This window comes from Peromyscus eremicus, chromosome 19 (assembly GCF_949786415.1).
Source record: "Peromyscus eremicus chromosome 19, PerEre_H2_v1, whole genome shotgun sequence".
NCBI classification, from domain to species: Eukaryota; Metazoa; Chordata; class Mammalia; order Rodentia; family Cricetidae; genus Peromyscus; species Peromyscus eremicus.
This window is the reverse complement of record NC_081435.1, coordinates 64,510,686-64,525,862: the sequence shown is the minus strand read 5'-3', so window position 1 is coordinate 64,525,862 and position 15,177 is coordinate 64,510,686. Positions and strand designations below refer to the sequence as shown.

At 43.2% G+C, this 15,177-nt stretch overlaps 1 protein-coding gene across 1 annotated transcript in view; it reads left to right on the top strand.

Moving 5' to 3' along the window:
- The window catches only part of Katnal2 (katanin catalytic subunit A1 like 2), a 71,060-nt gene that overhangs the window by 16,850 nt on the left and 39,033 nt on the right, over positions 1 to 15,177 (top strand). Inside the window, exons 2-5 of the mRNA XM_059246364.1 lie at positions 6,841 to 6,911; positions 7,890 to 8,056; positions 9,467 to 9,506; positions 14,835 to 14,961. Coding sequence (XP_059102347.1) covers positions 6,841 to 6,911; positions 7,890 to 8,056; positions 9,467 to 9,506; positions 14,835 to 14,961 — 405 coding nt within the window. The remainder of the gene's footprint in view (positions 1 to 6,840; positions 6,912 to 7,889; positions 8,057 to 9,466; positions 9,507 to 14,834; positions 14,962 to 15,177) is intronic.

Genomic DNA, 15,177 nt, shown 5'->3' with positions numbered 1-15,177 from the left:
AATTCAGAAGATGATTTTCTATGCTAATTTTAAGGGCATGAACAGAAGGATGTTGTAGGCCTGGCAGACTTTATACCATAAATTTAAATTTTTGTGAGTCAGGCATGGTGGCTCAGGCTCATAGGCAGATGCAGGAGGATCAGGAGTTCAAGGTCAGCCTGAGATAGAGAAAAAGTTCCAGCTTAGCCTGGGCTATAGAGGCTACCCTGTCTCAAAACTACCAATAAGAGAAACAAATGGGGGTCATGACCAAGATGAAGTGTTGACATACATGAAATGGATGTCAAAGAGTCAAAGACATTCCATTTAAAACCAACAAGCAGTTCCGTGTGACCACTGTGCTGGGTAGTTTGGCATTCCCCAGAACCACTGGGAAGAACCTCAGTTGAGGAACTGTTGGATCAGATTGACCCGTGAGCATGTCTCTTGGAGACTGTCTTCATTGCCTTCATTGTATGTATGTGAGGACCGGCCACTGTGGGGGGCACTATTCCCTAGGCAGGAGACTCTGAACTATGTGCCAAGGAAGAGAGCTAGCTGGGCAGTCAAGCAAGCAGCCTGCTTACACCCTTTTCTCTCCATCCTTTACTATGGATGGTGACCAGCTGCTTCAGGCTCCTGCTGCTATGACTTTCCTGTTGTGATGAACTGTCCCGGAATTGTAAGCCAAATACACCTTTTCTAAGATGCTTAGTCAGGGTATTTATCACAGCAATGGACGGGAAACCGGAATAACCACATTCTGTGTTGGACAGAAGTGCATCTTATATTTCCCATTAGATTTTTCTGTATCTCCTTCCACTGTACTACACAGTGAGTTTCTATCTATCTTGTTTTTAAAATAAAAATTATTTTATTTCAAAGCTGGTGACTCCAACTGTAAGCTTACAGTCTATGTAATTAATACAGAAGCTTTCTCCCCCTTCCCAGTACTGGAGACTTTAACTAAGGCCTCTTGTATCTTACCATCTCCGGCCCTTTGGAAGCCATTTTTAAAATGGCTCCATTCTCAAATAGGATTCTATCTGACTAAACTATAGGGTATTTTGTGATTTTTACCTTCTATGTCTTTTACCACAGACAACAGGATTGTGGTGGAGACTGTGCATTTAGTGAATGAGAAACAAACAAAAGGAAATATTTTTGGAGAGAGGTGGAACAGCTACTGTTTTCCAGGAATGCAGCAGAAACTGCACATGTCTCTCCGTTAGGCTATTCCCCCTTTCTTCTTTTGAGAGTGCAAAGCAGGCCCCCACCTCCTGGGCTTATAGGCATGTGCCATCATGCCAGGCTTTCTGAGAAACTGCACTGTGTTCAGATTAGTTTAGGATCTGCACTTCCCTCCATCTCAAGAGTCAGGGGTTTTGTTGTTGTTGGAGTCAGAGCTCTTACCTTCTTGTTCATCCTGATCAAGTATTTTCCTAGGTTGGTGGTTCAGGGCTTAAAGATTCTCCACAGATTTGAAAATAGTCAGCTGTTACGATTCTGACATATTGTGAAGCCCACTCTTCCTCCTGTTCCTCTAGAGACCCCTGCATATAGTGTTCATACTTCTCTGCAGTCTGAAGAATTTCTTCTAGCACCCATTGTGGAGCCAGCTTAGTGTCTTAAGCTCCTTTAGCCTGCCTTGGTCATAGACTGTTTGTATTCCTTCATCAATTATGACAGTCAGGTATAGTAGTCTGGGTTGGCATCTCTGATTTTCAGAATTTAAAATGTATCATTCCTTGCCCTTCCAGCTTTTAAAGTTTCTGTATGAAATCTGCTGTTGTTCTGATAGGCCTGCCTTTATACATGATTGGGTGTTTCTCTCTTGCATATTGTGGTACACTTTCTGTTCTGTGTATTTAGAGTTTTAACTGAAATATGATGTAGGGAGTTTCTTTTCTGGTTCCATCTAGTTAGTGTTCTATATATGCCTGTTGTATTGGAGAGGCCTTTCCTAAGACTTACAAAATTCTCTGCTATGATTGTATTGAAAATATTTTCTATGCCTTTGACATGAAGTTTTCCATCTTCTGTGCTCATAATTTATAGATTTTTATCTTTTTGTAGTGTCCCAAAGATCTTGCCTGCTCTGTTCATATGTTTAAAAAAGTTATCACTGGTCAGGTGTGGTGGCGCACCCCTTTTATCACAGCACCTGGGAGGCAGAGGCAGGCAGATCTCTGTGGGACAAGCCTCTGAGCCTGTCTGTGAGGGATTATCTAGATTAGGGTAACCAAGGTGGGAAGACCCACCACACATGTGGGAGTCCTAGACTGAATCAAAGACAGACCGTGAGCTGAGCCTTCATTTCTCACTGCTTCCTGACTGTGGTCACAGTGCCATCCGCTGCTTCCAGCTTCCGCTGCCGTACCTTCCCTACTGTGATGCAGTCCCTGGACCTGTAAACAATGAACCTCTCTTCCCTTAAGTTGTATTTTGTCATAGCAACAAGACAAGTACCTGACCTGAGGAAGGAAAGTTTCAAAGGACAATCACAGTATAGCTAAAGCGGAATGAAGATGGAGGTGTTACAGGAAGTCACTGTCTCAACCAGTTTTTTCCTGATTCTTGGTGTTGTATCCAAAGAACTGCACAAGAGCACCCAGGCAGCAAAGCAACAAGACGTTTTATGTAACGAGAAAGAAAGCAGGACACACTGCAAAGGACCAGCAGCCTACTTGAGCTAGAGTGCCCAAGACCATCAGCTACTATTTGATAAGTCCTTTCATGGGCTCCAGGAGTAGGAGTCAGTTGCTAAGGGAAGTGGTGTGGGTGCTTTTCTGTTTTGATTGATAGGCTTGAGCTCTATAAGCCTTTCCCTACTACGCGCATGTCCTTTCCAATGATGCCTCTAATTTTAATGATATATATAGCAAACTGGGCATAGGCATAAGATAGCAAGTAAAGGGGATTTTTCCAATAAGATCACTAAGGGGACACAGTTTGCTTTAATGTATATGGACCCAAAACCAGTCAAGGTTAGATGGGCCCGTTGTCTATAGCTCCCAGATAATTCCAGTACGTATTTGGTAATACAAGCGGAGTTATCAAGGAGTTGTCAAAGGAGAGTGACCTGTTGCATTGTTGGGAGCAGCTTGATGCAAGTGAGGGTCCTAGACTGTTTGGGGCATGGTTAGGTAAGGAGTGTGTGTATAACCCAAGTTCTAGGCTTTAAGCTGTCCCTGTGCTTGACTGCCTCAGACGTTCTTGGAGGGAAGCCATGGTGTGAGAGGAGGCATGTAATAGACATACTCTCTGATGTGTTCCATAGTGAGGAAAGTGATAGGGCATTTTGGGGGATTTGATGTAAGTTTATTAGTTACTTTTCTATTGCTGTGATAAGACATCATGACTAAGGCAACTTATAGACGAGTTTATTTGGGGCTTACAGTTTCAGAGGGTTAGAGGCTATGATAGCAGAGCTGAGGTAGCAGGCAGCAGGGGCAGGAGCAGCAGCTGAGAGCTCACATCTCAAAGCCCACTATGGTAGTAGAATATAATTGGCACCCATAAGCTCATAGAGTGTGGCTTTGTTGGAGTAGGTGTGGCTTTGTTGGAGTAGGTGTGGCATTGTTGGAGGAAGTGTGTCACTGTGGAGGTGGGCTTTGAGGTCTCATATATGCTCAAGCCATGCCCAGTTTCTCAGTTTACTTCCTGTTGCCTGCACAAGATATAGAACTCTCAGCTACCTCTCCAGCACCATGTCTGCTTACACACTGCCATGTCCCACCATGATGATAATGGACTAAACCTCTGAACTGTAATTAAATAACAGTTAAATTAATATACCCAATTAAATGTTTTACTTTATAAGAGTTGACGTGGTCATGGTGTCTCTTCACAGCAATAGAAACCCTAACTAAGAAACCCATCCCCCAGAGACACACCTTCTCCAACAAGGCCACACCCCTAATCATTCCCAAACAGTTTCCCCAACAGGGGACCAAGTATTTAAACATATGAGCAGGGGGCCCATTCTCATTCAAACCACCACAATAAACAATAGTGTATTGAAAAGTAACCTAATAACAATAACTATTAGTTACAAGAAAAAAAATACAACTGTCATAGAACAATAACCATAATAACTTGTGGCTCAGCTGTGGACAATAGTTGCATGATCCTAATAATACAGTCACTGGATATTCATGTAACTGTGAGGGGAGGGGGGAAGGGAGGGTGTGAGATGCTTAAATCTCATCCAGCTTAACAGGGTAGTCATATTTCGCGAAATGGATGTGTTATTCAGAGGCATGGAACAGAATATTAGATTAGCTAAAACAGTTGATTCCCCCCTCCCATAGAAAGTGAGTTTGGGGGTTAATGTAGTAGGATTTGGTATAAGACTATTTGGTAAAAGATTATTCTAAAAATTTTATGATAGTATATTATTTTCAGTTTTTAAAAAGCTATGGGCTGGAGAGATGGCTCAGTGTTAAGACCACTGGCTGCTCTTGCAGAGGTGAAGGGTTTGAAGTCCAGCACCCACACGATAGCTCACAGGTGTGCAATTCCAGTCTCAGGAGATCTCACGCCCTCTTCTGGCCTCCACAGGCACTGCATGCACATGTTGGCATAGATATACATGAAGGCAAAGGACTTATACACATAAAAATAAATAACGATTTTTAAAAGTTACACTTATTATGTGTGTATGTACATTTGTGCATGCATGTGCATGTGAGTGTGTGTTGTGGAGACCAGGGGAGTCAGTTCTTCCACCAAAGGGACGGAGGGATTAACTTGGTTTGTCAGGTTTGGTAGCAAGTACCTTTACCTATTGAGCCATCTCACCAGCTCCATCTGCAGTTTAGAAGGAGGGAAAGTTTGACACATCCTACATTGTATTGAAGACTTTGTATTAAGTCAAGTTTACCAAACATGAAAGGACAAAGACTGTGTGATTCTACTTGTGTGAAGGACACAGGATAGGCAAGGTCATAGAAACAAAGTAGAATAGTAGTTGTAGAGGCTGGGGAGAACAGGAGCAGGGAGTGGTCCTTAATGAGTACAGTTTCAGTTGAGGGAGATAAAGGCATTCTGAAGATGAAAGGTGGGGATTGAATGTATTCAGTGCCTCTTGCCTAAACACTTATACATATTTTACTACAATAGAAAGTAACTCAAAGAAAAAAAGTGGATGGGCATGGTGGCTCATGTCTGTAATTCTAGCACTTGGGAATTGGAGGCAGGAAGGTCAGAGTTCAAGGTCATCCTGAAGTACATAGCAAGTTTGAGGTCAGCCTGGGCTATATGCTCAAAAAAGAAAAAGAAAAAAAAACACTACTGTTGTGGTGGTTTGAAAGAAAATGACCCCTAAAAGGAATGGCACTATTAGGAGGTGTGGCCTTGTTGGAGGAAGTGTGTCACTGTGGGGATGGGCTTTGAGGTCTCTTTTGCTCAAGCTTCCCTCAGTGTGACATCTAGTCAAGTTCCTGTTGCCTCTGAGTCAAGAGGTAGGATCCTCAGCTCCAGCACGCTGTCTGCCTGCACACTGCCATGCTCCCCATCATGATGATAATGGACTGAACCTCTGAAAATGTAAGCCAGCTCCCTCAATTAAATGTTTTCATTTGTAAGAGTTGCTGTAGTCATGATGTCTCTTCATAGCAATATAAACCCTAACTAAGACAACTGTTTTTTGAGTAGTTAATTATATACATGCTTTATTTGATAACAATATTAGTTTTTAGAAAGCTATTAAGGTCATGTGTATCATGAGTGTTTGTATATAAATTTCAGTTTTTGAGACAGGAATTTCCTAGCCTCAAACTCTCCATGTAGTTGAGGATGACCTTGAACTTATGACCCTCCTGTATCCATCTTTCAATTACAGGGATTACAAGCATGTACTGTCTCATCCAGTTTTAGGTTTAAGGTAGTGTTGTGGTTTGGTCCAGGTCTCTGTGCATGCTAAGCAAGGACCCTGCTAACTGAGTTACATCACCAGCCCATGTCCATAGACTTTATGACATAATTTGGACTACATAGAGTCTATTTATCCCCCCCCCCACTTCTTACCTTTGGTCTCTTTAGATAAGGAGTTATTTTCAATTGGGAGAAGTGTTATTAGATACAGATATTTAGAGAACACATCAGGAGCATTTGAGATCTCAAAGTCCTAAGTGTGCACACTAGCATTGCAAATAAAGGCAAATTCATCCAGCTTGGATGATGACCTTGTTATGCTAGAATTTCCCTTCACTGGCCCTGCTCATCTCAGTGGCCAGTCTGGGTTCTTGATGTATGGCCATGGCTTGGGGTAACCCATAACTGAGTTGATCCAGGAACTGGGTTGGATTCTGAGTGAATTAAAGATACATTATCATGTGAATGTGTGTTGTCAAGTTGTTTCTAGATCACAAGTTTAAAATCACAAGTTTGAAAATCTATTTTACTGTTTTGTTTTGTGGGTGTTTTGCCTGCTTGTATGTCTGTGCACCATGTGCATGCAGTACCCCTGGAGGCCAGAAGAGGGTGTTGGATCTCTTGGGAGTAGTTAGTGAGCCCCCCATGTAGGTTCTTTAACCTGGTCTAAATAGCAGGAGTATGTATATTTATTTCCTTCTGGTTTTAGGCAATAAAAGGCTAGCGAGCTTGGCAGTAAGTTCAGCTAGTCACGTGCAGTCCTAATTCAAGTCAGCGCCTCTTAAACTTGCTGATGAGGAGCTGGACTGAGGAAGAACCAGGGGGTAGAAAACAACTTTCTGCAGCCACTGAGACCACCGAGGCTGGCCAGCCTTTAAGACGGGCTGCTGGGTTCTGACAGACGGCCTTCGAGTCCGAGCCTTTCTTTCTGTGAAGCGCTGCTGTGTCCTGCTGTCCCATCTAAACTTTGCTCTTTGTCCACAGTACGAGATGAGAACAGAAGCACGGCGAAAAAATCTCCTCATTTTGATTTTGCATTATTTAACACAAGAAGGGTATGTTATCTCACGTGTTTATGGTGATGCCTCTCCTCTCCGACCCTTCAAAAGCAGAGACTACACTGTACTTTTACAACAGCTTTATATTTACAGAAAAATGAGCAGAAAGTATAGTGAGTCCCTGTATACTCTTTCTCCTCACCTGTTTCCTATCTTACTATTACTATTAATAATATTATTATTTGCAATGTTGGCAAGGGATCCCGGGAAAGCACTCTACAACTGAGCTCCAACCCAGTCCCTTATTAACATCTCAAGTTAATGTAGTTAATTTGTTATAACTGGTGAGCGGTGCTAATGCAATGACATTCTCCAAGTCCATAGTTTACCTCATGGCGTTTTACCACAGCAACAAAAAAGTAACCAAATACAGCAGCTACACCCATATTTGGCCAAAACTGAGGAAAGGCAATCCAAAGACAGTCGCTTAGCTGACTTTACTCATTTGACTGTAAACACTTTCAAAATTGCCTTGGACAATGGTAACATCACTAGATGTCACTAGAAGCAGGTAACTTCCAGACAGAACTGTTGTGCATGACAGTATTTGGGTATATTTAACATGTGGTTCAATTACATGTCTGTAATCTCAGGGCTTCAGAGGCTGGCACAGGAGGATCATGAGTTCTAAGACAGCTTGAGCTATGTAGTAAAACCTTGTCCCTAAAACAACCAGCCTGAAAACAAAAAACAAAAACAAAACTACCAGCAACCAAAAAGACCCCCGCCCCCGCCATGTAGCAGCATTAAAAAACCCAAACCAGAAAACCCAAACCTAGAAAACAAAATCCAAAACAAACCAAAAAAATCCTATGTAAGCTTCCTTACTGTAGAAAAACCTCTCTTCCACACCCGTTTTTCTGTAATGTGCTGCTTAATGTCTGCTTGCTCTCTGTGCTGAGTCTCCGGGTCTGCGGCCCGTCTGCCTTCACTCTTTAACCTGGACTTAATCTTTTCTCCTATGTAACCCCACAGCTATGTCGATGCAGCTAATGCTCTGGAGGAGGAGTCTAAGCTGGGACTACGGCGCTTTGAAGTTTGTGACAATGTTGACCTGGAAACAATTTTGATGGAATATGAGAGCTATTATTTTGTAAAGTTCCAGAAGTACCCCAAAATGGTTAAGAAGGTGCCAGACCCAGGTACATAGCTCTGTGCTAGAAATGACACTTTATGCTATTGTTAAGAATGGTGTGTCTGTTGGCCCACCTCTGAAACCCCAATATCAGGAAGGTGGGGGTCTGAAGATCAAAAGTCTGAAGACCAGCTTATCCTTTCCCTCCCCCAACAAAAGGTGTTCCCAGGAACATGACTAGATGTTTCCTTTATGTGCCTGGAAGTATAGACCAGAAAGACCTGGAGCCTATGCTGGACCCAGAACTGGCCATTCAAACAGGATTGCCTGGATTTTGACATCCCCTAGTCCTGTTGGCATTTGTTTGAGGCCTGTGTTTTAGGGTAATGAAAGCAAAGCCCGGGTGTATTGCTGGTGCTTTTTAGAAGAAAGACCAGCAGTAACTTCTGGGGTGATGGAAAGGGCTCTTGGAAGACGATGAATGACAGAAGACCTCTTGTTAGGAAGACCTATTATCTATCTTGAAAATAACATGGAAATGAGTATTGGTGAAGCTAATAGCTCATGTATAGATAATGAAATGCTTTTGAAAGCCATCAATCCAGATGGTGATCAATAGAATGCAAAGACCCGGGATAGGTCAGCAGTCAAGGAGGCTCTAAAGGCGAGGGCCTAGGTTTGTAGTAACATTGACTTAGAAGTCTGTAAGTAGGGGAAGTAATTACAAACCAAGGCAGATCATTGTCCTGTTTACAAGGCACTTGTCAAGCCACAGACGTTAACATTTCATGTAGGGACCAGGAAACCAAGAGGAGCATCAATTAAAAATAGCCAGGGCAAATCTAGACTTGGAAGAGGTCTGCAATTTTCATTTTCTTTTTTTATTTCCTCTGAGCTCTCTTCCAGTGAAGGGTTCAGAGCTCAGCTTATTTGGCTGGTTGTTTAATCTGGGCACTGGCTCCTACACAGAGAAACAAGCCCTATTCTCAAGGAACTGATTTCTAGATGGGCTGTTCTCACCTAGCTTGACATTCATTTCCCCTGTGATACTGAACACAGTGCCTTAACTCTCCAGGTCCGTAGGTAGAATTGGACTCAATAAATAAATTCCTGTCAGACCCATGCAGTCCTAGAGTGCTATGTGACCCAGAAAAACAGTGGCAAATTCATGAAACTTCTGTGGACCAGCAAGCCTAAAGTCAGCCTGGTGTGGGTATCACTCCCACATTTGGGGTCTGTGACACATTTCCTAACTGAGATGTCTTTCTCTGCATGGCTCAAAATTTCTGAGAAGCTGTGAGTTCCTTCTGTTCTCTGGTCCCTTCTCCTCTCCTTAGCATAGCTGTCTGTGGTCCAGAAGGCTGAAGCACACGATGTAAGAATGTATAAGAACACTGTGGAAGAAAAATGTACCTGGAAGTTTGTTTGCTCTCTCTAAAGACTAAATTCTACCCCCATGTTTGTTTTTCCACTGTAGAAAACAATTTACCACCAAAAAATGGAGGGAAGAACAAAAGGTAAAGTGATTCATCTTGATAGACTTTTTTTTTTTTCTTTTTGGAGACAGAGTTTCTCTATATAGCCCTGGCTGTCCTGGAATTCCCTCTGTAGACCAGGCTGGCCTTGAACTTACAAAGAGCCACTTGCTTCTGCCTCCTGAATGCTAGGATTAAAGGCGTACGCTAGCATGCCAGTCATGATCAACATAACTCTTAAGAGTCTGTGGGATCTCTTTCCTAAAGAGTCTCCAGTGCAACTCCATGACTGTCTGCCAGCAATACAGACTGAGGCCATGTGACCTTGGAGTCCCCTCCTGTCACCACTGCCTGGACTTAAGCCAGTGTCTTTGGAGTCTCCCAGGTCACTGAAAATTATGCTCAGTGATATCCAGTCTTTCTCAGCCACATGGCCTACAAAGTCTGGATCTCCAAGGTTAAAAGATTGACGCTCAGTTCCCACCACTGCTTTTTATAAGGACGGAACAAGCTTCTGGCATATGCCCCCAGGTTGGCTGGCTTGGGGCAGCAGAGACTGTAGTTTTTTTGTTTGGTTGGTTTTTGGTTTTTCGAGACAGGGTTTCTCTGTGTAGCTTTGCACCTTTCCTGGATCTCGCTTTGTAGACCAGGCTGGCCTTGGCTCTACCTCTCGAGTGCTGGTATTAAAGGCATGTACCGGGCTGGAGAGATGGCTCAGAGGTTAAGAACACTGGCTGTTCTTCCAGAGGTCTTGAGTTCAATTCCCAGCAACCACATGGTGGCTCACAACCATCTATAATGGGATCTGGTGCCCTCTTCTGGCCTGCAGGCATACATGCAGACAGAACACTGTATACATAATAAATAAATCTTAAAAAAAAAAAAAAAATTAAAGGCATGTACCACCACTGCCCGGCTGAGACTTTAGGTTTTTGCTAGTGTAAAAATGCCAAAAGCTCAGGGGCAGATGAAGGTACAATTCTCGAAGGAACTTCACTGCACACTCAGTTTAGGCAATGAAAAAAAATATTTTCTAAATCTTAGAATGTGCCAGAAAAAGGAAACTTAGATTGAGATAATAAGTAGTTAGGTCTTGAGAGGTGTGCATTCTGTATGCCCCATCAAGTGCCTCAGTTTTGTGAATTCAGTCCCCTGTATCCAGCCAGAGAAGAAAGAACCCAGAGACCTCAACAGGGCTGCTTGGCATCATCGCTAACAATGGCTGGATGGCCCATGCATTCTTCAGAACAGTGGTTACGACTGTCTTCTGCCTGAGGCCACCACTGCTTTACAGCTGTCCTTTACAGACAGAGTCACTGTCTTGATGGAGGGGCTACTGCTTTATTTACAGTTTCCATAAAGCTAGTCAGCCTCTGGTGATAAATGATAACGACTTGTGAGTAGCAACAGTAGGGCACTTTAAGAGGCCGGCTTTGGAGTGTACTTGGGCTTCGACTGTTTTTCAGTACATTCATGCCTGCTGTGTGCTCAGGGTACTTCACCTGGTAGGTGCTTGGTGAGCGAATGTTGGACAGCCACATGTAAAAGGAAATGGGGGGAGTTAGTGGCACATGTAGCCATTTGGGGTTTCCTCAGTTCTTCTGAGTTGATGTCTGTATATGGCAAGCATAAAAGTTGAACACCAAATGGTTAGTCAGGGAGGAGAATCAGGAAAGCAATGGACAGTGTTTCTGGCCACTGTAGGCCTTTTGTTGTTGTTGTTATTTTATTTTTATTTACGTGTGTGAGTGTTTTAAATGCATGTAAGAATGTGTGCACCATAACTGTGCAGTGCCCACAGAGTCAGAAGAGGACATTAAATCCCCTGGAACTGGAGTTACAGGCAGTAGTGATCTCCCCAACATGGGTGCTCGAGCTGAACTTAGGTTCTTTGCAAGATCATCAAGTGCTCCTAGCCACTGAACCATCTCTCTACTGCTCTGGGCACCATTTCATGCTGAAATACTTGCTCAGGAACAGGACGCGTCATTCGATTGCCCATCAGTCATCCAAGTGTTCTTTCCTAATTTTGTGCCTCACACCAGAGATTTCTCCCAGTTATGGATCTCCTGATGATCCAAGGGAGAGAAGTTATCTAATGAGACAGATGACAGAATTGGGGTCCCAAAAGGCTTGAGCATTTGTGGGATGGGCCTAAGATACTGGAATTTGATAGAATAAGGTTCAGGCTTTACCAAGTAGCCTCCCCACTGCAAAATCAAACACCTAGAAATCAAGTGAACAGCAGGGCAACACCGCTTGAGTGAAGTGTGATTTCTGATGTGGTCTCAGGCCTCATCGATAGAAAAATGCCGTCCAAAAATTAGGTTAGTTTATTCCGGTCTAAAGACAGTGGGCAAAGAGTAGCTAACCAGGGCAAGAAGGGATCTGGGAGCCAGGTGACTTTAGCGGTGACAGGAAGGAGTAGAGGTGTTTGGCTACAATACAGAACAGCACAGTATCTCCTTCACCCTCCTGAGGGTTGTGTTAGTTCTCACCACCGCAACCAAATACCCAACGAAAAGCAGCTTAGGGGAGGAGGGGCTTCTTTTTGGAAGAATGTGGTCCATCATGGTGGGAAAGCGTGGTGGCAGGAGTGGCTTGGTCTGTGGCACTGGCCAGGAAGCAGAAGAAGGACAGTTGGTTTTCTCCCTTTTCTCTGTTAGTTCTAGAACTCCAACCCATAGGATGCTGTTTAACAAGTCTTTTTCTGTCCAGCTAGCCAGCTCCCAAATAATGACATGGAGACTTCTTATTAATTACAAAAGCTCAGCCTATAGCTTAGGCTTGTTCTTAACTAGCTCTTATAACTTAAATCAACCCCTTTATATTAATCTACATTCTATCATATGGCATCTCTTGCATCTTGCACCTCCTGTTTCCTCTCCATGTCTCCTGGTGTCTCTGCATGCCTAGATTCATCTCCTACTTCCCCTCTCTCTCTGCCCGGAAGTCCCACCTATACCTCCTGCCTAGCTATTGGCTGTTAAAGTTCTGTATCAAACCAATCACAGCAGTATATCTTCACACAGTGTACAGATATCCCACAACAATGCTGCTGCTCACTTTTAGGGTAGGTCTTCCCTTCTCAATTAAGCCTCACAGACATGTGTGGGTCTGTGTGCCTCATCAATGCCTTGGGCATTTCTTTATTTTATGTTTATGAGTGTTTTGCCTGCATATGTCTCTGTGCACTACATGTGTGCAGTGCTTGCAGAAGTCAGAAGAAGGCATTGAATCCTCTGGAATTGGAATTCCATGAGTGCTGGGAAAGGTCATTGAGCCATCTCTCCAGCCCCTCATCAGGTGTTTCTTAATCCAGTCAAGTTGACAACCTTAGCAAGAGGCTGGACCGTCTCTGTGGAATTCTCTTGAGCACAGGACTGGTGGATAAAGTTAAGGAAGAAGAAGTTTGCTTCTATATTCAGAAGAATTTTATAATCATTGGTGCTTTTGTCTTGAGTCCTATTAAAGCAAACTTTGTGACTCATTTTGCTGTTAGTGGGAAATCAAAATGGGAAGACAAGAGATCTGAGAGATGCAAATGGATGTTGAGACGTGTGTGTGTGTGTGTGTGTGTGTGTGTGTGTGTGTGTGTGTGTGTATTATTTACAACTTCATTTAAACCAACCCTATTAGCAGAGTTTGCATGTATAAAATGCTTGATAATTATTTCATGATTATTTCATTTTTGTGCCAGCAGAAGGCCTGAAGGACAAATTTTCTTATGTCTAAGTTAGAGATGAAAAAAAGATGCCCTAGGAATGGCCCATGACCATTTCTCATGAGTGAACATTAGAGTGTGGACACCGGTAGTATTATTGACATGGTAGTTATTTTAGAGATAATCAGCTTTTCTTTTCCATAATGACTTGGAACTGAGGCAGAAGCTGTCTGAGATCATTTAGAACATGAGAATCATTCCTCTAGTGAACCTCCTGCAGATACCTTGCAAAGAGATGAGAAAAGAGAGCCTCTTAAGACATGGGGGCTCACGTTGGCCTCCTAAGAAGGTCCTGCATGTCTCTGACCTTGTCTTCCATCGCAAATGCAAACATCCCAATACCATTTTTTTTTTCTTTTGGTTTACTGATGAGGATGTGCTGAACAAATTAGTTCTGCCCCTGTAGCAGTGTATAACACATACTCAAATGTGTGTGCTGGGCCTATCCTGACAGCCCACCAGCAGACGCCCTTCATCCCTTCCCTTCCCATAAACTGCGTCTTTACCAGAGTTAGCCACTCTCCTGACTTCCAGCGCCGTCAATGTGCTTTCCCAGAGATGAATATACTGATGAGAAATCGTTTCACAAAGGTGAATGACATATGACAGTGGACATGGGCTAAGCTTTGCTGTCCTTCTATAGCACCCCCCCCTTCAAAATGTTTTATTACTTATGTGTATTTGGGTGTACCTGTGTCTAGTTACCTGTAAAGTCCAGAAGAGGGTGTCAGATCCCCTGGAGATGGATGGAGTTACAGGCAGGTGTGAGCTGCCTGATATGGGTGCTGAGGACCAAACTCGGGTCCTCTGGAAGAGCAGCCAGTGCTCTTAACCGCTGAGCCATCTCTCAAACCTATAGGCCCTTTGATGTTTTTGATACTAAGAGATGTTTCACATAGAGGAGTATACAGGGTTACAAACCAGAGCCCTAGGTCTTCTGACGTTTTATAACTTGAGTGCAAGGATTGCTTCCTCCCATCACCCCCACGTTTCCCTGATGCTCATGAGGAGGGTGGGAGATGTTAACAATGGAAGTATTCTTCTAAAGCAGTGGTTCTCAACCTTCCCAATGCTACGACCCTTCAATTCAGCCCCTCATGTTGAGGTGACCCCCAACCATAAAATTATTTTTGTTGCTACTTCTAAACTGTAATTTTGCTACTGTTATGAATTGTAATGTCAATATCTGATATACAGGATATCTGATATGTGACCCTTGTGAAAGGGTCATTTGACTCCCAGAGGGTCACGACCTACAGGTTGAGAACTAATGTTCTAAAGCACTGTTTGTTGTTGTGTTTTATTTAAAAATTTTTTTTATTTGATTTATATGGGTGGGTTTTTGAAAACTAAAGCCATCTTCCAAATTGTAGAAACCCTGTGGTGTGAAAGAGAATGGAAGAGGGCGAGTTGGGTCTCTGGGAGGGTTGGACACGCTAGCTTGGTTGGGAGGAGCCCAGTGAGTAGCCAGGAGGGAGTTGGAACCGGGTCAGAGAGGAGCCAGTGGAGGGCGGGTGGAAGAACCTCATGGTGCTGTACGCGCACATCTTCCAAGAACTTTCTTTAAATGTGCTACACTAGTTATTTACTTACCTTGAACTAAATGGTTAGAATACTTTCCTGAAGGCTTTTGTTTCCTCTCTTAGGATGACAAATGACAATTGTCAAAATCTCCCCAAGATATATCAGCAGCGGCTACGCCCCAAAACCTCAACAGGAAAGACAGGGGACACCAAATCTGTCAAGGACCATCCTAAACAGGTTGAGATGACTGCTTGATGTCGGTAATACCACACTTGGCTGATAAGTGGCCTCAAGAAAAATCGCTTATTTCTTCATTTCTTGAATTTCTCTTTTTAAAAATTGCTGAATGATTTAATTAAACTGTAGCGGTCCCTGAATACTATAAGACATTTTAGTAGGCTGGAGGAAAAAAAAGAAAAAAAGGAGAGATTCCTAGATTTGCTAGCTCTTTCTCTTGTTTCAGCT